This window comes from Danaus plexippus (genome assembly GCF_018135715.1).
Source record: "Danaus plexippus chromosome 13 unlocalized genomic scaffold, MEX_DaPlex mxdp_15, whole genome shotgun sequence".
Classification (NCBI taxonomy): Eukaryota; Metazoa; Arthropoda; class Insecta; order Lepidoptera; family Nymphalidae; genus Danaus; species Danaus plexippus.
The window spans coordinates 2,014,945-2,039,577 of NW_026869849.1; the positions used below are offsets into that span (position 1 = coordinate 2,014,945).

At 32.6% G+C, this 24,633-nt stretch overlaps 2 protein-coding genes across 6 annotated transcripts in view; one reads left to right on the forward strand and one right to left on the reverse strand.

The window, feature by feature from the left end:
* LOC116769981 (uncharacterized) overlaps nt 1-11,529 on the forward strand; it is a 123,087-nt gene extending 111,558 nt beyond the window's left edge. For all 5 annotated transcript variants that reach the window (XM_032661229.2, XM_061527633.1, XM_032661232.2 and 2 more), the window contains one exon: nt 9,158-11,529. In XM_032661229.2, the coding sequence (XP_032517120.1) occupies nt 9,158-9,430 (273 nt within the window). In that variant the 3' untranslated portion in view covers nt 9,431-11,529. The remainder of the gene's footprint in view (nt 1-9,157) is intronic.
* Nucleotides 11,530-11,746: 217 nt separating this feature from the next.
* LOC116769979 (UNC93-like protein) lies at nt 11,747-21,096 on the reverse strand. The gene is made up of 11 exons (XM_061527632.1): nt 20,950-21,096; nt 16,347-16,574; nt 16,095-16,257; nt 15,572-15,695; nt 15,090-15,238; nt 14,579-14,697; nt 14,225-14,384; nt 13,493-13,633; nt 13,121-13,247; nt 12,177-12,297; nt 11,747-11,997 (listed from the first exon to the last, which is right to left on the reverse strand). Exons 2-11 carry the CDS (start codon nt 16,565-16,567, stop codon nt 11,868-11,870), a joined length of 1,455 nt encoding a protein of 484 aa, XP_061383616.1. The 5' UTR covers nt 16,568-16,574; nt 20,950-21,096; the 3' UTR covers nt 11,747-11,867.
* Between the last annotated feature and the right edge of the window lie 3,537 nt (nt 21,097-24,633).

Sequence of the window (24,633 nt, forward strand, 5' to 3'; positions counted from 1 at the left end):
GTCTGTTTTATAGCCACTTAGATCAAAGAAGAAATTTAACAAATCGGCGTTAAGATTACCGAAAAAAAAACACCAGAAACTGTCAAAAATATATTCATAATGGAATTGATCGTGAACTGGAAAATGTAAACATTGTGTATGAGAGTATTATCCGGTAGATGGATGGACGTAAATAAATAAATCGATTATAATAAAAACTTGCTCGTCAATAAAAAATACTGCCACAATAAAGTAAGGATCTAGTTTGTTTCACTGCGTGGGCGAAACGTGGGTCTGGCTCGTAACAGAGATAATGCCGATGAATAATAATTCATCGTAGGAGTCGAACGGGACCTCAAAAATAGATGAAAGGTCATCGGGGCTAAATGTCAAATTGAAGTATGCGAGGTCGATGTGTCTCTGCCCCCCAGCACCTAATTGTAGATCAATGAGGACCCACCTACTATAGACAAACAATCACCAAATTATAGACTGTTACGGTTTACGAGCTCTGGGCAAACTATATAGAGATTAGAGAGCGGTATGATTTTATTGAAAGCGCCTGATCTAAATAAACAAAGTGCGTCGCGACCATATTTAGCATTAACGCCGTATTGCCGTGACACGCCGATGTTACAATTATGTCGTCATATTGAATCGAAAGTGAGATAATGGCGTCGTCACGAGCCAGAATAAATAGTTGACGACAAGTCACACAGCTTTAATATCTTATAACATGTTTCATGAAACATTGTGACATTTTATTAAAAACAGTAACACATTAGATGTATAGTAATCACAGAGTGTTTACTGTCATACGGATTACTAGGATATAACATGCGTTGCCTTTCTCTTCGAATAGAAAATCTGGACATAGGAATTGTAAAACACATCTAAAACTTGAGTCATATTTTCGTGTCCATTATTATTTTATATTTGTTATTTAAATATAAAATTAACGTTATAGAGAAAGTATTGTATACAAGATACTGTTTGGCTACAAATTGCATTGAATTCTTGCAACATTTGTCAAAACAGAATAAGAAGTCTGTGTGCTTGTTTAAAATTTAAAATGTGATAACATCCATTTTTTTATAGAATTGATATATATACATATATATTATTTATAAAGTTAATAAGATGTATAAGCAACATATGTATGTATATTTCTCGTATATATATATAAATATAATATATCTAAAACGGTGACCTGAAACTACACAAATGTCCGAAAATTAAAAAAAAAGCAATCAATCGTAGCGATAATGACCTCAGGCGGAGTTCCAAAAAAGAAACCGATAGCTGATATGAAAGGGGCTATTCAGAGAGCGGCAGCGGTGTATCTTATAAAGATAATCTATTTTATGTAACCCCACGACCCGGCTCCATCGACATAACAATATAATTAAAGAGAGATCTCTAGACTGGCCTACTCCATACGATTCCGTTTAGTGGCCGGATGTCGAGCGCTCGCTCGCCTTTAAAAGGAAACCCTCATGATAGCTACGTGTAATAGCCTTCATTATTTGCTGTTTTCCGTTCGTTTGGAATAGATTCATGTTGACCGCTAGTTTTGATCACTTTTACGATCGTAACAAAACCGCATTGTTTGTTCTATTCGATTAGTTTCTGTTTGCGTTCCATAATAATAATACGATTTATAAGAAATGTCTACGGCAAAAAAACAAAATGGAATATTTGGTAAATGTAACTGAAATTAGGTGTTGTATGTGAAAATATTATTTGAAATTATATTAAAGTGTAGGTAACATTAAAGCAATCAAGCTTTATTGTAATTTGAAATTGTAAAACGATACAATTATCAGTGTTCCACAATCAAAATGGCCGGTTACACCTCATTTACCGTCTGCGACACCAGCACAAAGAGACCATTGAGACCGATGAGGAGATAGCATCAGCTCGGAGTGCACCAACACATTGACACCGTGCTCCTTAATAATAAAAGCATAGAGTTCAAATTGTTCAATTACGTATGAATCTATTACAGTGCACAAGTGGGTGTACCGGCCAGATTTACTGACTGTTTCACCCGTAAAAGGTGATTTGTAATATTCCCCAGCTGTCATGAGAAGCTGGAACGTTACTGATTATGAACCAGATTTGAATCCGATAAGATTTAAAGCTTAGACTGGTTAGTTAGTTTAAATACAGGAAAAAAATAATTAATTTTATAACAGTATTACAACAAGTATCAAGCGAGACTTGTCTTGATAGTTTATTCTTAGCATAATATATTTCATTATAATGAAATGGAACATTGTCATAACACAATGTAAGCGACATAACGCCGCGTAAGACAAGGACTGAGATAACCAAGTAACCATCTCATGCATATTCAGGTGGTACGGGCGAATGGACATACAAACGTACGAGATACCTTGTCGCGAACCACAGGGATACAACACAGATACTACCATATTTAGATTGACCACTTAGCATTGTGCATTCGAATTGTGTTTAGAATTAAAAGAAAAGTTTCGCCTAGATAATGCTAATAATAATAATAAACTTGTAGATTTCAATGTATCAAAAAGCTTCAATAAATTAATTTTCTGCCATTATGTTACATGTATATCAGCAAACATAACCTCACCGTATGGTTACTTCAAACAATAACAATAAACAATCTTGTCTCACACATGTCCTTTACCGTAACTCGCTCTTCATAAATTTGTCCCCGGCCGATAAGACAAAGTCAATATCGGTATTATGGTGACCATAGAAGCGTATCCGCGTACCATATAAGGTGCATGCATTCTGCCACCGCACTTATCCGATGAAAGCGCCCCGGCTAATAACGATCCGATTTATAATGCAATCTATACCCCGCCAGCTAATTTATTGTCTTACTTAACTAATGCTCTTAATAAAGATAAACACTTTATCTAAATCTGCGTATAAATTGGCAGATAGTGTACCAGCTCACTGTTTAGTGCGCGGCCATTGTTCCAAGCATCTGATCGCTTTTGAAATAACCCAGATAAGAAGGCCGCAGACAAATGGCCGCCAACTTAACTAACTATATTATTATGCATATTTTGTTATAGATTTTAACGGGATATTATTGCAATATTAACACAGCTGTTTGAAGATTGTCGATCTAATATTATTTTATCAACAAGGTGTTTCATTAATTATATGTACAAAGTTTTGTAAACAAAATACAAATCGTTTACTTTCAGTCCTTAACGCTTATAACACTAAGTACTGATGCTGAGATTTTCTAGAAAGCTGTTAACAAAACAGCTGATAGTGTTTTTTTCTATACACCTATGGTATAGCGAGTACACTCGATCGCTAATGGGATTATCGGATCTCGGAGGTAGAACACCACCTTACAAGTTGCGTACAGTATTAAAGCCTCTATAAACAATTGTGTTGCTTATGTGCGTAAATTGCACATTCGACTTTGAGAATGTTGGATAAGACAAGACTCTACTACTTTAGTTAAAAATTTATGTAACATGTAATCGAGCCTGGAGGGTTTATGTAAAGCGGCTTTATTGTAAAAAGATTAATTGGAACAAAATTGTAGCAATAAAATGTAAAGAAAACACAAAAAGTAAAATGTACTATCACAAATTTACAGAAAGATAAGTAATAGAAAGAGGACCACCCGACTGTTGACTTTAAATCAATTTAAAAAGTAAATGGTGGCGCACCCGATTAAATGTCAAAGTAACAAAGTGTGATTGGAGCGAGGAGGAAATATAGTGGAGGTGATTCATGATAATGATCTCTGAGGCTCGTGCACGACATGAAGTGTCGGCGCGCGTCCGCTAGAGAGAGCCACGTGCGACACTAAACTACCCACAGAACGGAATATTGACTCGAGCAGACCACACAGATTAATTATAAAATACAATAATTAATATTGTCTTAAACTTTATTGACGAATATAATTACATTTCTCATTAAGCGATTAAAATATTTTAATATAATAAATGACTTCGGATGACTTATATCAATTAAGTGTCATAAAGTATTAGAATTTGTTTTTAATATATATTAATAAGAATATGCAATTTATAAATCGACATAGACACAACACTCGGTCGAAGTTACAGGAGGCACGAGCCATGATAATATCTACTGAGTCGATGATTCGTAGATCGTTTCACTGCGCCGCGACCCGCCGCACCTCTCTTGCGACTTAGGTTGTATTTGATATTACAGGTTATCGGAACATTTAGTTTTAATTGTTATTTACTTAGACTAGAGGTCAATGTTACAAAAACCATTTATACGAACAATAATACTTAATGGCTCGGTAATCACGCGAAACAAATATTTATCATTCACTTGTTTATATAAATGCAACATTACTTATAATTGTACAATTTAACAACTTTTTGAACTTAACTGACTAAAATATAGCACTGCTTTGTGTTTGAAGTAAGTAGCTGTTGGAAGTTCGAGAAGAAAAACTATACATTCTGCTTGTGGAAAGTTAAAAGCCCTAGTGCACATCCTCGGACTCATTTCATTATAACATAATAATCAGCAACTGGGTTGAAACTACAATAACAATTGTATTAAGTCTCTTAAAAACGTACAATCCCATATAAATGGTTTTTTTTTTTTTGAAAATCAAAGACAGTTATTTCATGGCATATAGAAATAATATAAAAATAGCTTTATTCTGTAATGTATTACCATTTTGACCAATAACCTTTTGCCATCTTCTAGACAACATTATAATCCCACGATCATAAAACTTCTGGTTTTTATTAGCAAAAAACTGAATCAGGTACGATTTGACATCATCATCCTTATTGAAATTTTAGCATTCAAGCATATTTGTAAAGAAATGAAATAATAGTACTATATTAGAATAGAATACAAATTGTAGTACAGTAAATAAACATCCGAGCATAATTTTGTATTTAATTTAAGTGCTTACATATAGAACGTACTCGAGAGCAACAAATCTATGTTCAGTGTTAGCAAAATAACAGATTTCCACAGCGGAGTCTCGGATGCTCCGGGCGGGTGTTTGTTTAACGGTGCTAGGTGCGATGAGGTGCGAGGAGCATCGCCCTCGTGCACTTTGATACGAATTATTGTTGTGATTGAATATTGGTACCGCAGGCTGTTATAGATGGTGCAGGAAATGACGCCGCTGTGTGATGAAACTTGAACCAGTTTGATGGTTGTTTGAAAATCATGTTTTTGTTATGATGCTGTGAGATAAAAGATCCGAGACAAATTTTATACATGTTTATACCAATATATAAGAACATTTATTTCCAGTCAATATTTTTATTTTCTGCATGATCGTATTAAGAAGGCAAATCGTTAAAAAAAAAGTAATCAGAGTTTATTATAAAATAATATTATTTTGACCGTGCTTCATTGAATGAATAAAGTCCACCATGACCTTGTGCCTTGATCAGAACGCTTTATCAGGCCAAGCAATTAACTGTTGGCATTAAATAACCTTGCTGACCCTAAGTTAATTTAAACGCAGCTAATTCAATTAAGAGCAACCGATTCGCTAGATAAATAACCGTTAAATTTTCCAGCTGCGATTTGTTTCAATCGCGTTGATTACATTTTTTAACTTCTTTAATGTAAATATTTTGACTACTTGATGACTGGTTTTTATGTCTTACAGCTACTATATATTGGTCTATAACGTAATATTATAACTCCAAATAACTCTGACTTTCGTGTTATTTTAATGACCAAAATATATTGATCCAGTAAAGAAATTTAATGAGAAGCACAATGTTTAAAAGTTGGAGGTCAAAAGTGCCTTCACGTTCATTCGGACTGGGCGGTTTCGGAGTACAAGTTCGGAAGGCATCGTAGGTATTCGGAAGTAGAGGCCCCGCCCACCTGCGCAGGCGCATATCTTCATCTCAATCACTCACACAGCTCTAACTCAGTGCGTCTCGGACAGCCACGGGCATCGAACGCCACACCCACCAGCAAACGTCTGATATTTTCCAATTATATAGAAGCTTAACTGCTACGTTCCTAACTATAAACTTTCTATAACGATTAAAGTTGTTATAACACGATGTTGGCTACGTAATAATTTTCGTTAGCATTCAGGAACAGCTGTTGATTGGCAAGAAACAAATAAATTTCTAATTGTTCTAAAACGGACTAAGGAAATGATGTATGTGCCATAGACTCACTTTAAAGTTTAATTTCGTTTATCTTCATAGACATCGAATAAAATTTAAAGTAATACATTTGGCTCGTACTTGGCTCTTATTCTGTATATTGACTACAAAGGTATTTTATTGGCATAAAAATTACGGAATTTTAAAATGAAGAATAATAAACAAATTATCTCCATAGAAAATATGGAACTTAATGAGTTAGCTGTAGCAAACAGGAACAGTAGGTACCTTTGCTTGTTATATATTTTAAATTGAACAATAATTGTTGCTACAAATAAGTATTTACCTTTGTAATGTAAGTGAAATAAGATCAAATATTTAATCTTAAATGTTCGTCCCAATAACCATACCATAATAACAGTATATAACACTAGTCTTGTTGCATGAAAGTGAACGTTACACAGCATATTATTAATGAAGTAATTTCTTTTAATAGAGTATTGGCAAGTATATAAAGAATTACTAGTAAAAGTTAGAAAGTCCCAACATTAATGAAAAATAACGATTGTTAATATAAAAAAAAAAGGAATTTCAATGGTCCCATGACCCCTCGCCTCTTATAAAATAAAACCATCTTGGATGTAATTATCGAGAGAGCACAGCCGCCGACCGTCAGCACTAAATATAAGCCAGTACGTTCATGCTCTAAAGTTAATAGCAATCTTTAAATTGCCTCCGATAGTGATGCGTACTGCCGATAATTACATCGATGTCGATAGTCATTTTTATAATTGTCTGATCGCATTCACTATAAATTGTAATTAGTTCTTTGTTGGAGAACAATATTTGTTTTTTTTACGTGATTACACGCACAAGTTTTGACTTCATTGCTATTTTATAGTGGTAATTTTATATAATAAAATATAATATTTAGCTACTATTTATTTAAATATAACTAATTTTTAATATAACTTCAACATTAAGAGTAAAAATGTTTATCGAGACATTTTAATTTAGCATGACGTCAACAATTTATAGAAAATTTATTAGGTATCTTTGAACACGATGGAGAGAGCACCTGCCTTTATAACTAGCCTAACTCCTAGAGCACCATAAATTATCATGTGGCGCATCACTAGCCGGGAGCAAAGGTTCCACAGAGGGCGCAGGCATCAATTTGCGCAGTAGCCGCCTCGGGCGCCGTGCCGCCCCTGTCATTACCCCCTGCCCCCTGTCCCCTGCCCCCGCGCAGTCCACTTCACCTCACCCTGCGGCCCCCAGGGGAACATACTTTAACCTTTTTTGCTCCACAACCTGTTCGGGATGCGGCTGCTGTGGCTACACGGGCGCAATTTAAACATCGGTTCATGGCCACGGGCTATACGCAGTTTCTGCCTGCTAACTACGGCCATCGTAAAAGGCTGTGCCTCATGTGTTTTTAACTTATGGCTCGCCTTTAGGGTTGAATATTATCCAGACAAGCAATCGTTTATCTATAATGCTAGGCTGTATACCTCAAAGTTGATAGCCAGTTAATTGATGAGAAGACATTTTTTCCTGTCCTGGTTTTTGTTTATCTTCTATTTACATCGTCCTCTTGCTATGTTATTTGTGGTAAAAGCGGTCCTAACTTTATACTAAATACATGACTAAGGTACAAAAACTTTCTCGATATAAAAAACAAAATATAGGTATGAAGGTTTCTCGGAACCGTCAATTTGATCCCTAATTAAACAATTTTGTCTGATATCATTCCAGTTCGTTTAGTTTAACATGGGTCACTCCTGACCCCGGGGCACGAGCATTAGAGACCCAGTACAATTTTACGGCTCTGTAACCCCTATTAAATTTAAATATGCCCCCAAACCGTATTTTAAATATTCCTACAAGGTTGCTCCGGACGGAATAAACATTTCGCATTATACGAGATCTATAAAAAAGAGAATTTTATTCTTTTTACTCTTCCCTGCATATTTTAATATAAATGTTACCACTTTATATAAAGTTTAAAGGAAACATGTCGCCGAGGTGAACACCAACTGCAAAGGTGGAATAACATGTCTTTAGCAAATTGACCTGTCCTTCAACGCAGCCGTCTGGGGCCGGTGATGCTCACCGTCGCTGAATAATTCCGTTCCCATGATCTATCCAACGGCTTCTCTATCTCGCTTTAATTATTCATAGAGTTTTTTGTACGCCGTCACTTTACCGCCGGACGATCGGTTACTCGCGGCTCACATCTCGGAGCGGTATTAAAAGAGTATAAAAAGTATATAAAATGAAATGAGATGAAAAATAAAATAGTCGAATACCATCGCAATTTAAAAAAGGAATACGTCGGATGACACGGATCGAACTCCGGGCAAATGTCGCGCGGTAAAAAGTGGTCGAGCGTGAAGATGAACGAGGGGGGGCTGATGGAGAGGTGTGGTGAGGGAGGGGGAGGGGGAGAGGGCGACAGGACGTCACGTAGCCGGCGCGCTTTTTGTCAACGTTCCCGCGGAGATGACAGGTCGCTGGACGGTGGACGGTGCACACAGCGGCCGCGACCCGTGGCGACCACATTGAACAGTTTTGATACGTGAGAGACACTGGCAGATATTACAGTTCATATTACTCTCGCCGTGTGGTCTGCCATACGTAGTGCAGGCAAAAGGATTTTTTAACAAAAATTAAATATACAAAATTTTTTTTAAAAGAAATTTAGGCCAGTCATGGTCACGCCTCAGTTGGAGGATTGACGAATTTGATAACAACTATCAAGGTGCGCCAGTCGCGCTATCGTGCGTGTCACCACGACAGGTGCTCGACAACCGGCCTCTCTCTTATAAACTATTAAAGTTTGTCGAGCTTCCCACAACCTGCCGGGCCGACTCCACAGTTTTTATCGACGTCCATTTGTTTTGCAAATTATTTTATAAAAACATTTTAGCGGGACATTGTTGTGGGTTAATATAGTAAACACATTTCGTTTATCGTACCAGTAACCATCTATACATTTCATTCAGATATAATTATGTAGACAAAAACGGTGCATATTTATGATGTTTACGATTTGTGTAATAATTTTTTTCTTTTTTCAGAATTTCCGCGATCAGAGAATAGATGGGTCGGGATTGCCGCTGCTTACAGAGGAGCATCTCACCGGGATGTTGCAAATGAAGTTGGGACCAGCTCTGAAACTTAGAGCAGTGGTGGCAAGGCGGTTGGAACCTTGCGCACAGTGCGTCGCGGCGGCTGCCTTGACCGCGACCACGGCCACAGCGACAACAGCGCCCACGACGACCACCGCTCCCAAAGTTAACGGATCGTCACTCAAAACAGAACCCAGAAGTAACACAACCAGTCCCAGTTAGTTTTAATTCATATGTAGCTAATATATAGTTTGTTTCATATAGTTTGATACAGGTTGTATATTTTTATGAAACATAGCCTTAGAGTATATTGCGTGTTACGTGCGGCGGTAGTTTGTTGATGTATAGAAATATGTTGGTGCTTCTATTATGTTTTAGAACATCTCATAGTGTCGAATTTTAATTTACGCATAATTTTATATAGCAATTTACTATCGCATAGGAAAATATTTTGTCATTATAGAGCCAACGCAAGTTTCACTACGCTTTAGTTACGATTTAAAGAACTCAATGGGTAGATGTCCAGCGTAACTTGAACTACATTTAACTGATGTTGTTCTTTTGAACCTAATTTGTGTTTGTATATTTAATTCTTTAATAAAATGTAATTAATGATGAGATAATCACTATCGATCAATCACTTTGATGATAATTATATTGCTGTATATGACATGGCGTAACAAAATTTTAGTGTCAATTTCATAGTCTTCCTGTTTATATAATTTTTGCATTTAGTTTCATTTAAGACGCTTTAGTTTATAATGAATAGTGTATAAGAATTATGTAAATAATAATGTTGCCGTCCATAAAGTGTTGTGTCCTTAAAACGTAAAGGTTTTTTGTATGTCCATACAGAATTCCCGGTAGAGTTATATAAATTTCGGTGCTAAAAGACCCTAATAGAATATTTTATATCTACTTGTAATTATAGAACATATTCTGTAAATAATATGGCCTTTTTTTATGTAAAGAAATCATTTGAAAGTTATCGAGGCTAACTTACATATGTACGTCTTATTATTATTACAGGGTCACAATGTTACAAAATGTCTGTATATAAATATATACATATATGTATACGTGTATACAATTATATTATTGTAACTATATCATATAGATAGCATTTATTCTCATCACACCTGAAGAAAGCTCATTAATGGTATTACAGTCCAAAGCGGTTTTTATATTTGAAATAGAGATCGCTGAAGTCTGTATGTTTGTATGTGTATTACACTATATATCGACTCGTCATAATAAAATGTTGGATCGCTATCGTAAGGATTGTAAATACGGACGTACGACATTTAAAAATCATTGTAATGATAATAATAATTTTAATCCTGTAAGTAGATTATTGCGACAATATTATAGTTGGTTTAACATCCGTTCTGTGGTAATCTCCTTAACTGCCAAAATAGTATATTTTTTGAACGATATACATATTTCGAAATGGTAATATTTATAATTGTATGCTTGAATTATTTAAATTTAAATTTGATTTGTATTTTTTGTTTCTGTAAGTATTCTATATATTTTTCATCCAATAGTTATCATTAAGTGAACCGAGGTGCTAATGAATAGTTACAGGTGAAATATATTTCGTGCCTTATTCGATGTCTTCCCGACTAAACATTTATAAGATTATATATATAATAAAATATAATTTGTTTTTTTCAAAAGTATTACGGTTGTACGCTTTAAATCGGACGATGATAATACTATAATTAAAACATTAAGAATTATAACGAATTTGTCGATTAATAATATTTTATTATTAAGACAATATTATATCCATCAGTTACTAACGGACCAGTGACTTATGTACCTAGCGATTGTATTCTGTATGAGTGATGTCATAAGTTATGAAGCATTCCTCCAAAAGTCTATGCAACTCGAAAGATCGAAGCTAATTTTTACGATAGTAATAATATGGACATGTCGTAGAATGACTCGGACTGTATTAGCACATGTAAATAACTGTTTTGTTTAAAAACTTCTACCCAACTCATGTTACGACATGTCCATTATATTACTTCTGCCAATCGTGTATGAATCCGAGTCATGGTGGGAAGCTTATTTAACAAATTCTGTCTATATCTCTCCGGCTTCCGAATGTATTTCCATCCGCTGTCGATGTGTCCGCGTGTCTGTGTTCGTTGTGGACTATAATGTATGATGTGGTTTTAGTCACTTGTTAATTTCCTTTCATATAACTAAGTACTTAGTTTAGTTTTAGGCTTGATTAGATATAATACGGATGAGACATTGTTCCGACCTTAAGTATTTATGTGGAAGAGAATAAAACGAATGATTTATTCAAACTGACTGTTCTCATTTTACCTTTTATTTATTATTAGTTTTAATGTTACAAATTCTATGTCCATAGACACCTTAAGTTTTGATTTACATTTCTAACGAACTAAATATTATGTATTTGAACGTTCGACATTCAATGTTTGAGTGTTTTATATATGAGGAACATTGTTTTTCAAAAATAAACAATGTGCATAAATTAATGAGCAAAGAATTAAAAAAAAATACGAAAATAAATAGTGTTTATTTAACATGGGCAGTGTGACGGTGCCATAAACTACGTCTTACCAAGTCTAAGAGTATTACGAAGTAAGTAATTTAAGTTTGTATAATATTATCATCGTTCTTATTCCTTAGCCGAAACCAGCTCGAAGTTCCTCTCCTGGTGATGTCTCCTCTTCGCTTGATATTCCATGAGTTCAATTGTAGTGTATCCTGAGAAGCCCAGGAGCAGCAACCCCAACAGAATGTACAATCTGAAATCAGTTTATAATCAACTATAACATAGTTACGATACGTAATAATTACTAGTTATTGATATAAAGACAATTCTCTAGTTTTATAGCGTTAAATAGCCCAGGAACAAAAATACTATAGACTGATAATGTTATAAAAATTTTTTTATAATTCAATAATGATATAAATGAGAATTAACCTTGTCCGAACACAGAGATAAGGTGCTGAAGCGTAAGAGAGAACGCTGCCTGTCGCCTCCCACAGGCGGAAATTTGAATAGGCTGCCTCTTCGTTACCCGGGAATAATATACCTGAGAGTGCTGAAAATGAAAAAAATAATTTAAATGTAAAATTTATATATTATTTGATAAAATTTATGGTAGAAAAATTAATTTGGTTAAATGTCAAATAAGAAGTAGTACAAAAGTACTACCACAGAAAAATAAAATGAAGGTGCTATTTAGGACACAAGATAAAACAATAAAAATTTATTGGTTAATATCAGTTTCATCTGCATGTGTGTTAAAATACGATAAAAAGAAATTTTGGGAAAAGTATCTAATATATTTGTCCTAATATTTATAAATGAGAAATAAAATATGTTATTTTGAGAGAATTAATATAATAAAAATGAAAACAGAACAACATAAAATAAAAAAAAATGGCAACTTATTTTCCACAACTCGGTCTATTATTTTACTTATGTGTAAAAACTTTTAGTTTTTCTATGATGAAGGAATAATTATCTTTTTAAAAATATTGAAAATCATCTTTAGACCTTAACAACGATACAAAACTATATTAATTTGACAGATTTGTTAATACTGAAATTTAAAATAAACTATCAAGAAATAAAAAATCTATTATAGAAACATTGAATTAATTAGTTTATTAGAAAATTCAGGATTTACTTAGATACGGATTAGAATAGCTATATATGTGTATTTAAGCGTACAGGAAGTCATTTTTGAATACGTAATGTATGATCAAGTGCCCGATAGTAACTCCCATACTCACTTAGAAAAAGGTTTTCATGACGATGAGTTTGTTACTGCTGACAGTGAAGAAACAGTCACAGACGATATGTTTTTCGTTTAGAATAAAAGGCTTTGTCATCGAATATAGGGCAATATCAAATATTACCATTAACTTGCACCAGCCACACGGCGTCAGCGCAGCCCCAGATGGCAGCCAGACCATAGAACACCAGCCACTGATCGGGGTTCGGACGCCAGGAGATCAGTGCCGACAATAGACATAGGTTTAATAACTGGAACGTATTATTAGAATCATATGAATAACATTAATTAAGTACAATATTTAAAAATCGTTATAAGAAAAAATATGCTGTGTACTCAATAAAGCTATAAATAATAATATTTAATGTTAGTCATTCAAATTAACAAATTTATATAATTTGAACATACGCATAGTTTTTGTACCAAACATGAATGGCTTCGCACTACGTGTTATTCGAAGGCCAAATGCCTTTATTAAGGAAACATAAAGACTCACAAGTGCTGTACACATGACCGGATATCTCCCGGTTAGTTTGACAAGAGCTCCTGCTATAGGTGCGGCGAGAGCGTTGAACACGCCGAAGCATATCATTACATAACCAATATTACTTATACCGTACGCACATCCCACGAATGCCTGTAGAACAAACGAAGTATAAGTAATTAAAATGTTATATTGAGAAGAAAAATCTTTTCAAAGTAAAACAGGTGAGGATGATTTATTTTTCCAAGAGTTAGGTGGTAGTTGGAAAACGATTAATAAAAAATAACACATCCATTAGAATATTAAATGTTTACAATAAATGGACGCTGTGAAAGGCATTTTGTGACTCAACCTTCAAACTCTGCGTGTTAAACCGCAAACAGGAAATCACGTAATTCGTTTTACTATTGTTTTGGTGTCTTTAGGATATTACTACTTTAAACTAGGACAGTTTTAAAATAAACATTTGATACCTTGTTAAATCTAATTGTAAAATAAGATTCTTAACAAAATAATATAGTTTGGAAAGTCAGATTAGAGTGGTTTAAACTAACTGTCAGCAAAACCACACAAAATCAAAGCAAACATGCGTAAGGGCAAGGTAATCTAACAGCTCAAAAAGAACACAAAAAATTGTGTAACCCTTATATTTATAAAACAGAAACATTTGAATGTCTCTCTAAATAACTCTCAAAGACTTATTACATAGTGTATTTATAACCTTAAATACCAGATTACTGTAACCTGTGTGAAATCGGCGGCCATGAACGCTTGCTCAGCTCCAATGTATCCAATGACCGGCAACAGCAGCAACTGATACTTGTGTCTTAACTGCCGCAGCGTCACCGACAGCAAATGTATACCGGACTTACCTTGACTGGCAGCTTGACGACCTGCGTTGTACCTTTAATATGATTTTATGAAGTTAAGATTATATTAAGTGCATATATATGGATCTAATGGTAAGAGGAGAGAGAAAAAGAAACAATAAGGGCAGTTCCGATTCAAAGAAAATTTAAACTAGTTCATAAGTTGGAATAAATAAGTTTAAGTAAACATCCATTATAAATCTCCAAAAGTACTATAAACAAACCGAACCTATTCAGAGAATCGACTCCGACAGCGACGAGGATACTCGCAGCGGCCATACAAGCCAGATACACTCCAGCTATCACCTGGATCTTCAATGCTGAAGGAGGCTGCAGGTTCGAATTCTCCTAAAGAATATCAAAAAAAATCTTCATAAATATCTTTCATAAAGAAGTTTTTCTCTGCAGGTTTTCCGACGGGTAAATACCACAAATTAAGATATGACTGAACGATATTTTGAATAAGCACACACGTGAAATAAAAGAAATAAAGTGGAATTCGTTAATTTAATCCAAGCTTCAATGAAGCGATACTGTATTTACCTGTCATACAAGTAAACATATATATGCTATTCTTTTTATCTGAATGTGATTGAGGTCTATTTTCGTATCTAATATTAGTAAAACAAATATTAATCAAATCTTTCTTAACAGGGACTGAGGTAATGTTTTGCGACTTAATGCCCACATTTTAGGGATGCAGCTCCAATATAAAACTACCAGGTTTCTACTTGACATACATGGACATCACCACCATTGCAGAAGTTGACCCCACAGGTTGCTCCTAAATCTTGTGTTAGAACAGAGATGTTGTTTAATGAAGCTGCGTTGGACGCGACTGTTTCATTTAGCAAGAATTCAGTGGACTCTCCAAGAGATGAGGACAATACTGAAAACAGAAGAAAGTCAAATTCTTATTAAAAACGTACAAACATAATATGCGAGAGTCACACGCATACGTGTATATAAAAATGCTGTTGACTGTGAACAGACAATATCAGAGTATGTAAAGTTCGTTGACGGAAAACTATGATAATTATACTTTAATATTAGATATTAATCTTCCATTTCTATTCTTAAAATTATACAAAAAAAAATAAATTCTGTGTCAACCCTAAGCAAATGAGGAAAGGGCAGGGAGATTATTTCATGCTAAAACATTTATTTTCTTTTAGGACTTTACAAAAGTGCTCAAAAAATATCATAATATAAAACAATTTACTTGCAGACGACACTAAGTTTCCCCATATCTGCGCCATCTGGTAAAACATGAAGAACAGGCCAAAGAATCTCATCACCAGCACCTCGGATGATATTCCTGATAGTTTTGAATATGGTTCCGCAACCTAAATATGTAAATAAAATTGCTTGGTTTTAGAACCACGTCATTCTGCCAAATTAATATTTTCGGTACGAACCACTAGTATTATCTAGCAGTCATATATGCTATTTAAAATTTAAACTTCCTAATTAATTATTCTCGCCGAGTGTTCATACGCTGAAAGATTTTTAAACATCTTGCTTAATGTCCTTTGTACATCAATAGTTGTTATACTCTGTATCATTCATGGTCGATCAATGAATTTAAATTAACAACACTAACATTTTAAACAGGAAGTAATAAAAAGTGTTTAATCGAAATAATCTGGTAGTAATAATTGAATGTGGTTCTCTTTCTGACAAATCTTGCTAAGTTACATTTGACTAAATTTCTTACTAGTTTTGAACAAATGACATATACTTACCACGGACAAGTATGTACACTTGGCGCACCAGAGCGGTCCACCGCCGAAACCGACCATCATTCCTGCTGGCACGAGGGTATGGAGGTAGGGATAGAACTGTGCAGCAATGAACGGCATATACGCTATGAAAGATACCGCAATCGCCCACTTACATCCTAACCACCTGTAATTATAGATGAGTCAAGTAAATCCCTTCAACAATTTTTTTTAAATATTTTAATTTATTTTAAATAAATGTGTCTTCACACTCACTTAATAACCACGGCTGGTAAAAATATATTAGAGAGGATAAGCGAGAAGTAAATAGCTGCCAGCGTGAAGGTTCCCGCTCCATCATCAGTGTTCACGGAGCTTTGCAGATTGGCAGCGCCGTGAAAGGCTGTAAAGTGCACCATAAACGCGAAGCCAAGGACGAAAATGTTGCGATTTATACGACATTTTTCATTCCTCCCGAATACTACTGACGCCGGCATTGTTTACCTGTGATATAATTAGAGGTAAATATAGATTATACATATTACAAATATAGATTTAATTTATAAACAAAACCTGAAATCTCACTCAAAATTATAATTTCAACAAAAAATCTTACTTAGATATTATTAGTCTTCTCATAAATGTTGTCACAAAGAAAACAAGATTTTTTTCACACGCAACATTTATTTCTATTGCAGTATGTTAGTTTCATAAATTTATATAAAACCATAAGAAAATTATAAAAGATGAGTTGAAATGGTCTCCAATAGTTGCAGTAAAGTCCTTAAAACGTTGAGGCCAGCTATCAACAGCAGTCGACTCTAAAACGAATTAAATCATAATCCCATGGAATAAGATCAGGGCTATACGACGGTCAGATCTCGGTTGTAGTGAAATCCGAAATATTTATTCTAACCAAAATTGGGTGAATCAAACTTTATGACCCGACCTTGAATCTTGCTGCAAGGAGCATTCTTGTGTTTAAAACCCAGTCGTTTAGACGTCTACCTGTTGTTTAACTGTCTGTTCAAGAATGGTATTTTTATAAATTTCTGTTGAAGTTTTGATACCTTTGTGGCTGAGTAACTCTTCTTAGCTCACACCCTACAAATCGGAGCAGTCAGATAATGTTCACGTTGTTATCTGTTAAACAATTTGCAAAGCCTCTTTAGCGCTCTCTGCGTATTTTATAACCCAGGATAAATATTTTTTCTTTCGGACAGAATTTCTTCCAAATTTATTTAATGCTTTGCTTTGGCTATGTCACGGTCTTTATCGTATGAAAACTATGTGTACGGCCATATTTTTTCTGTTACAGTTTTCATGCATATATGTATACATAACCCGATACAAATTTGACTTATATGAAATGTTTGGAGCATTTCATAAATCGTATTTGCTTCCATACCTGGTTTAAAGCCTCACACCATTTTAACATCCCATATTTACAAAACTTGGGAGCGAAAATTAAGAAAACAAAAATAAAAATCATATAATAATTACAAATTCAAATATAAAAAGAAGTATTTTGTTTAGAGTCAGACGCAATACATTATAGTTGTTATTATTATGAACCATAAATAACCAATATAAAATAACAATTAATAAAAACATTATTACAGTGTGTATAAACATTATATTTCCAGTTTTTTTGTTCGCACTTAGTCACCACGGTGATTTATTTCCAGCTACAAATAGGTCTTACTAATATGGTCTAATTAATGTATTGACTTAGAATCACGGATAAAAAACAATTACAGTTGACAATGACCAATAAAATCGCGTAATTTTATAGAATAACGTATTTAATTAATTTAATTTAATTAAAAAATATTGAAGAAGCAAAGCTTTAAATTAATCATTTAATAACTTTCGTAACTTTTCCGCAAGTTAACTGATTATATTAGCTTTGTAATATCAAATGCATACCGAATTGCTATAAAGGACATATAAATTTATGTATATAATTTGTCAAATGAGGACGGTCACTTGACTAACAATTTCCTTCCGCTTCCAATACAAATATTTCATTATTACATTTTAAGTTAAATATGCACTAAATCGTATTTTGTCACTTATTGATTATCAGAATGTTCTCAGAGCTATACACCAATATTCGCCATGAGGTTAGCCATATCATTCAGTTACCAATGTACATACAAATAACTATATTAAAAAAATAAAAGCCTATATTAACATTATTGGAGAACAATAAACTTCATAGATAAGAACATATGTTGAATAGTTTAATGCAAATAAAACTCGAATGGCCTCACATTAAAAAGGCCAAGAGCAGACTTTAGAACCGTAGACGATTATAAATTATATAATGATAGAACAATACAATTATTTTAACAATTTATTTATCCTAAAAATATCCATTATTTAAACAAAAAAAAAACATATTTTTTGTGTTAATTTTTCACAATAATAAGATTTTTTTGTGAAACAAATTACGTACAAATTAATTATAAATTAATAAAACGAGAATGAAATATCATGACAATACAATGTTTCTAAGGAATTCTATTAATGATTATATATATAACAGTTGTTAAATAATTTCAGAGTACCGCAGCTAAATGTAAAAAAACTTTCTATATAAAGCGACACACATCTTATAACGACCTTTGATGAAACATAAAACAATGTCACGACTGTCGTGGAACGTGTCTTACAAAAACTAACGATATTATACAAAACCTTTACTATATATGGGACCAATTATATATATAAGTAAATAATTTATTCTATTGTTTTATTACATATCCTTTTCAGCACAATTAATGTAGTTCCGGTTACAATGTAAGTAATTTTTAATATTGCTCTCTATATTATCAATTAATATTATGGTTAGACAATATTTATTGTTGAAGTTTTCAAAAGATATATTTTTATATCAAGCAATACAAGGAAATAAGATCTTGCAAATATAAAGGCGATCTTGAGTTTTGTTTAATTTGAAAGCTCTCTCGTTGCAAGGGACAGTACGCACTGATAAAACCTAAATGTGACCCTGAGTCTGACCTAACATTCTAAAAATCACGTGCGTATTTTCAATGTAAATCTGTTACTGTCGTTAGAGTGAATTATAGCTATAAATAAATGTCCTTAAAATATGTTAAATCACACCAAATTAGTTCATTCATTGAAATTTGCAAATAACGAAATATAAATGAAAAAACGATCACAATATGCATTAAAAACTAAGGATTCTTATGTGCTATGAAACAAGTAAACAAAAATATTGTTCCCAGTAATACATTTCCTTATATGTATATATTTTGTAGTTGTAGATCATGACAGCTGCAGCGTCGTTAAGAAAAACCCAACATCAACGCATTTATCTGATATGACATGCGGTCAGATATTACAAAATCTGCTTTTTAATATAAATAAAGATTTAATATTCTCATAATGAGATCTAAGATTTTTGCGAGTTTTATTCATTTAAATGAAACTAATATTTTTCGAATAAACTACGCGTGATTTATTTTTGTAAAAAACTACATACTCCCGACGTTTCGGTTACTTTTCAGCGACCGTGATCACGGGCAGACGAGGCAGAGTATGTAGTTTTTTACAAAAATAAATCACGCGTAGTTTATCCGAAAAATACTAGTTTTATTTAAATTTAATATTCTCATCAAAACTCTTCCTCTTCTTATAAACTTGAATATAATAAACGTTCCTTATCGTAACAGTAGCTAAATAAAAGTTATTTAAAAGCAAAGCATAATTAATTATAACAAAATTTTCTTTAGTCGTTTTACACCTTACGTATATATAGCAACCTTCACCCTTAAACCTTCAATTAAGGAAATGAGACGAATGATTTACTTAATACTTTCGAAATACTAAATATCAGTTTTGATATTAATAAGGACATGTGCTTTAAGTGTTTCAATTTCGGATACGAAGTCCATTTATTTGTTACAACGAAAATTTAATTCAATTTCCGAGCATAACGTACAAACGTAAACGGTAACTTCATTACATATTTTCCGTATAAACAAGTGAATAAATGAAAACCTCAAAAAAAACACACGAGCAACGTTCTCCTTATAAAATGTACATAGTATTAAATATATTAAAGTAATGTTTATAATCTGTTACGAGTAATATAAATATTTTTGTTCCATAGCAATGACAGAAAGGATTTTTTTTCCTCATAACAGACAACTCGACTCGATCTTAAAAAAAAAACCTAATAACCAGTTTTATATGAAACTGTAACTAAACTACAAAATATAAATACATCACAATGATTTTATAAACAGCGGAATCATGCGTGAACAAATACAGGCAAGCACAAATGAACTGACAAAATGTATTACTCTAACCTTTTTTATAGACATTTAAACACGTTTGGTACTGACTTTAAATATCATCTAAGTATTGTTATACATCACATTATCGTTATAACAAAATAAAGCGCATTATAACAATTGAATGTTAAAGGGGTCTTACACGTTTTCAATAAATAATAACTGATAGGAATCTTAGTCCAATCATAACCAGCAATGGGTATTTTTATTTATAAATATGCAAAAGTCATTAATATATTTAATATTCCATACGAATGCGAGTTGTAAAACACTAAATGATATCTATTATTGTTATAAAACTAGTTTTTGTATTAGTTAACATACAATTAATTGAATATTTACTCACAATGTACGATAGAACAAGGTCATTTAAAATATTGTACAGTGAATACATAAAAAAATATATAAAATAACGTAGTATTACAAAAAAAAATCACAAATATAAGTCACATGCAGCTTTAAAAAAAATAAATAAATAATATCAGGTATGAACAAAAAATATTGTAAAAAAATAATGTGTATGGGACTATTTTGAAATATAATCAACAAACCTTTTTGCTCACACACGCACAATAAAAACAAATTCTGTTAAAAAATTTAAAAAAAAAACGTTATTCAGATCAGTTTCCGAGTGAACAGTTCCATATTTTAATAAGTAGTGTACCGATCGATAACATTATATTACCCTAACTAAATCTCGACAACGACTTGAGACCCACAGAACTCGATTTGTTTCCATTGCACGCCTTTCAAATGTGTAAAACTTTTTTGACATACACAAACACGTTAAAATTATCATGCTATATAAAAATTTTAATATAGAATTATAATAATTGTAGTAATAGGTAAAGTATTAGGTGATTTATAATTAAAATTACATGTTTTTTTATTATTGTCCGTATTATTGCTTGCATAAAATTAAAATGAAATAAAACTAGAGTTCTTTATTTAATTTAATTATATTTTCTACAATGGAAACGTAGTCACATTGACAATAAGAATGGTCTATGGTCTACAGTGATTGTTTGACCGCGAATTGCCTTAAACTGTTTACTCATAACATTGGTCCAATAAAGACCTTTACTACGATATGAGATTAAATTTACCTTATTTTCATTACATATAACTCTCGATAAACTTTATTAATTTGCCATAACTTAAATGTGTATTACGAATCTTTGTTGAAACTAATTGATCTCTTAGTACAAGGATGCAATATACATTCGTGTCCCAATATAATTATTCTAAACGTTAATCGATCAATTAAATATAAAATGTTAAGCGATAATATACACACGTACATAATTTGTTAATCATGACTATTATAAAAACCTTTTATTAATTTTAGAATTAATTGGTGTTATTGTAAAATTGTACTGCGTAACATTTTTTACTAGTTGCAATACGATGTAATGTAAATGAAACCAGTATTATTCGGATTTACTACGCGGATTTTATTATTTAAAAACTACATAATCCCGACGTTTCGGTTACTTTGCAGCAACCGTGATCACGGGCAGACGAGGTGTGAGTGTGTCACACACGTCGGGATTATGTAGTTTTTAAATAATAAAATCCGCGTAGTAAATCCGAATAATACTAGTTTCATTTAAATGAATACTCGCGAAAATCTTAGATCTCATTACGATGTAATGTAATAAATAAATTATAATTTAATTTATAACAAAAATAAGTCTAAAAATGATCCGTCTTTTGTTTCGTATAAGAAAAAATCTGAGTAAGCCATACTATCTTTATCCTTAGAATATGTTTGCAACGTCACACTACCCAAAAAGCGTTTCACTTTTCCTGTTTAATAATTTACTTTATGATATATTGTGACTAGATTTATGAATAAAAAAAACTGCTAACGCTTTGTATTGAGTATGACGAAACAAACTTAGGGTACGTAAAGAGATAAACACATTCTACAACTAATACAATTGCTACTAGTTATTAGCCCGTGTCGAAAAACAAATTAAAAAAAAATAACACCAACTGAAGAACTAAACCATTATAATAATAATTACCTTTGTATTATTAAAGACAATTTCCTATATGAAACTATTACTAAAATATTAATTACTATGGGGATAGAATTCTTGATTGTCATTACGGATATTTAAGTCTTGTTATGTCTTGCAATAAATACATAGAGACTATTAGGTACATTTACAAATAGAAATACATGACTATATACCGCTAGTTTAATAGCACTATTAATTAAAATCTGAACAAATAATTCAATATTTCGTATGTATATGTATATATTTTATTAGATTGAATTATTTGTACGAATATAACATTTATTTAATTGTTATCTATTAGTCCGATATTTAAAATTTACTAAAGAGATCTCTATGCTGAATAATTCATAAAAATTTTAGAAAATAATTTTATTCTCAAGAGATTTTAGAGAAATCTTTAGATGATTATGCATGTACGGCACGTATTCAAGCTGGTATACTAAATAAAAACATTTTATTTATATCATTACTGATTAAATATGTTTCACACATTTCAAATTATTTTCTATAAGTAAAAATTATGTATAACACGTTTAAAAATAACATAAACAAACCAAATATAGTTTTAGTTGTAAATAAAATGTACCTACACTTTAAATTCAGGTGTTCATTGTTACCTTACATTATTTTTGTAAGTCTTTTTACTTAAGTTAAGCATTAGTATAGGATAAATCAATATAATAAGTAATATTAAATTTTATTTTCTTTAGGTCTTGACGGCGACTTTAAGTCTATCAATCATTAAATTGAATCCTTTTAAGATATTACCTATAGACTATTCAGTTTTCGAACTCCGTTTTATTAAAGGGAGGATGTTTTTAAATTTTTTGCCATTAATACGGTTATTTTAATCAAATCCCTAGAATATATAGGCCTTGAGAATAAACATGTTACTTCCATCATAAGATTGGGTAGATTGGTATAAATAATCACAAACATATTAGTTCAAAACCCCAGGGCCCCCCGACCTTATTTATTTTCTGACGGACAAAACATATATGAGACGATACTTCTTAGCATTCAATGGATTCACCGTGTGGTTGCAGGGAGAGGAGCTTCAACAGTGGATGGGACTTGCAACCCAGGTATAGGTTTAAGGCCCCTATCTAAATCGCCTTAAACACTCACCTCCACCGTCCAAGCTCTTCTCTTTACCTAACCAAATTTCCAAAAGAACCATCTAGGGCTGCCTTCGAAATACGTTCCAAGAATGAATTTATGTTAATTCTGGACAGGCCCAAGTCTTTTAGTAGGTTGTAGAGAGATTTAGCTGCTATACAGCTCTCCCACTCCTACCTATTACAAATCTACGATGAACCTATTCCTAGTGAGTTCGTTAGAGAGCTCATAATACTTATTGACCTTGAGGGCATAGTCTTTGGGGATGTTAATTTCCTAAGGAACCGTAAGCTCTATTATAACAACGCGCTTTAAAATTCGCAAATACATAAATATGTCTGGTCTGGAGGACGACGCACAAATATCCTCTGGAGTTTTGTATTGTTTCCCATACTTATCCAACATTATAGTGCAATCCGAAGCCACTTTAAGGATAGAGTAAGACTTGACGTTTAGTTTTATATTTTTTTAAGGTTAGTATTTGTGTGTATAGTAAACGTGACATATCTACTATCTTACACCGACGGCCAATTCTCAGTCTACTAGGGCTACAACTAAGTAAAAATTTTACTCAAATTTTCTTATAGTTCTTATAGTCTGAAGTCTGATATTTACGTATGTTGTAGGAAATATTGGAAACAATAAAAAATCAATACTACCACGTTACTTCTGGTGGCAGAATTATTGCCAGACTCTTTGAATATCAATGGCAAGAAATCTGAAAAGTCTTATGATTTCGGCATTATTCTGCAATCGTTTGGACAATTAGATGAAAAATAAATCATTTAATTATTATTAAAAGCTACCATTGGACAAATTACAAAATAATACCTGAAAATTTTTGTCGGTATAAAAAATTAGTAAAGTCTGAGGCCTTGTTATCTTACTTCACAAGGATATCTTTAGAAAAATTCATTTTTTAAAGGCTATTTACTTTTGTTAAATTAATAAAATCTTTTCATTCAACTTTTCATATTAACATTTCATGTGACCGTTTGGTTGTCGTATCTTAAAGATGGTCGCTATAAATTTATTTACGCTGTAAATCTAATTGGAAGAAACAAAATATATCTCTACCGTACATAATCT

Bases quoted from the DNA above. Each gene is read 5' to 3' on its own strand.
- LOC116769979 (XM_061527632.1), bottom strand. From the start codon at position 16,567: ATGCCGGCGTCAGTAGTATTCGGGAGGAATGAAAAATGTCGTATAAAT. The intron at 15,239-15,571 runs GTAAATTGTTTT...TTCTGTTTTCAG, and splicing joins AAACTTAGTGTCGTCTGCAA to TATTGTCCTCATCTCTTGGA. The intron at 14,698-15,089 runs GTATGTCAAGTA...GATATTCTTTAG, and splicing joins GCAATGGTGGTGATGTCCAT to GAGAATTCGAACCTGCAGCC.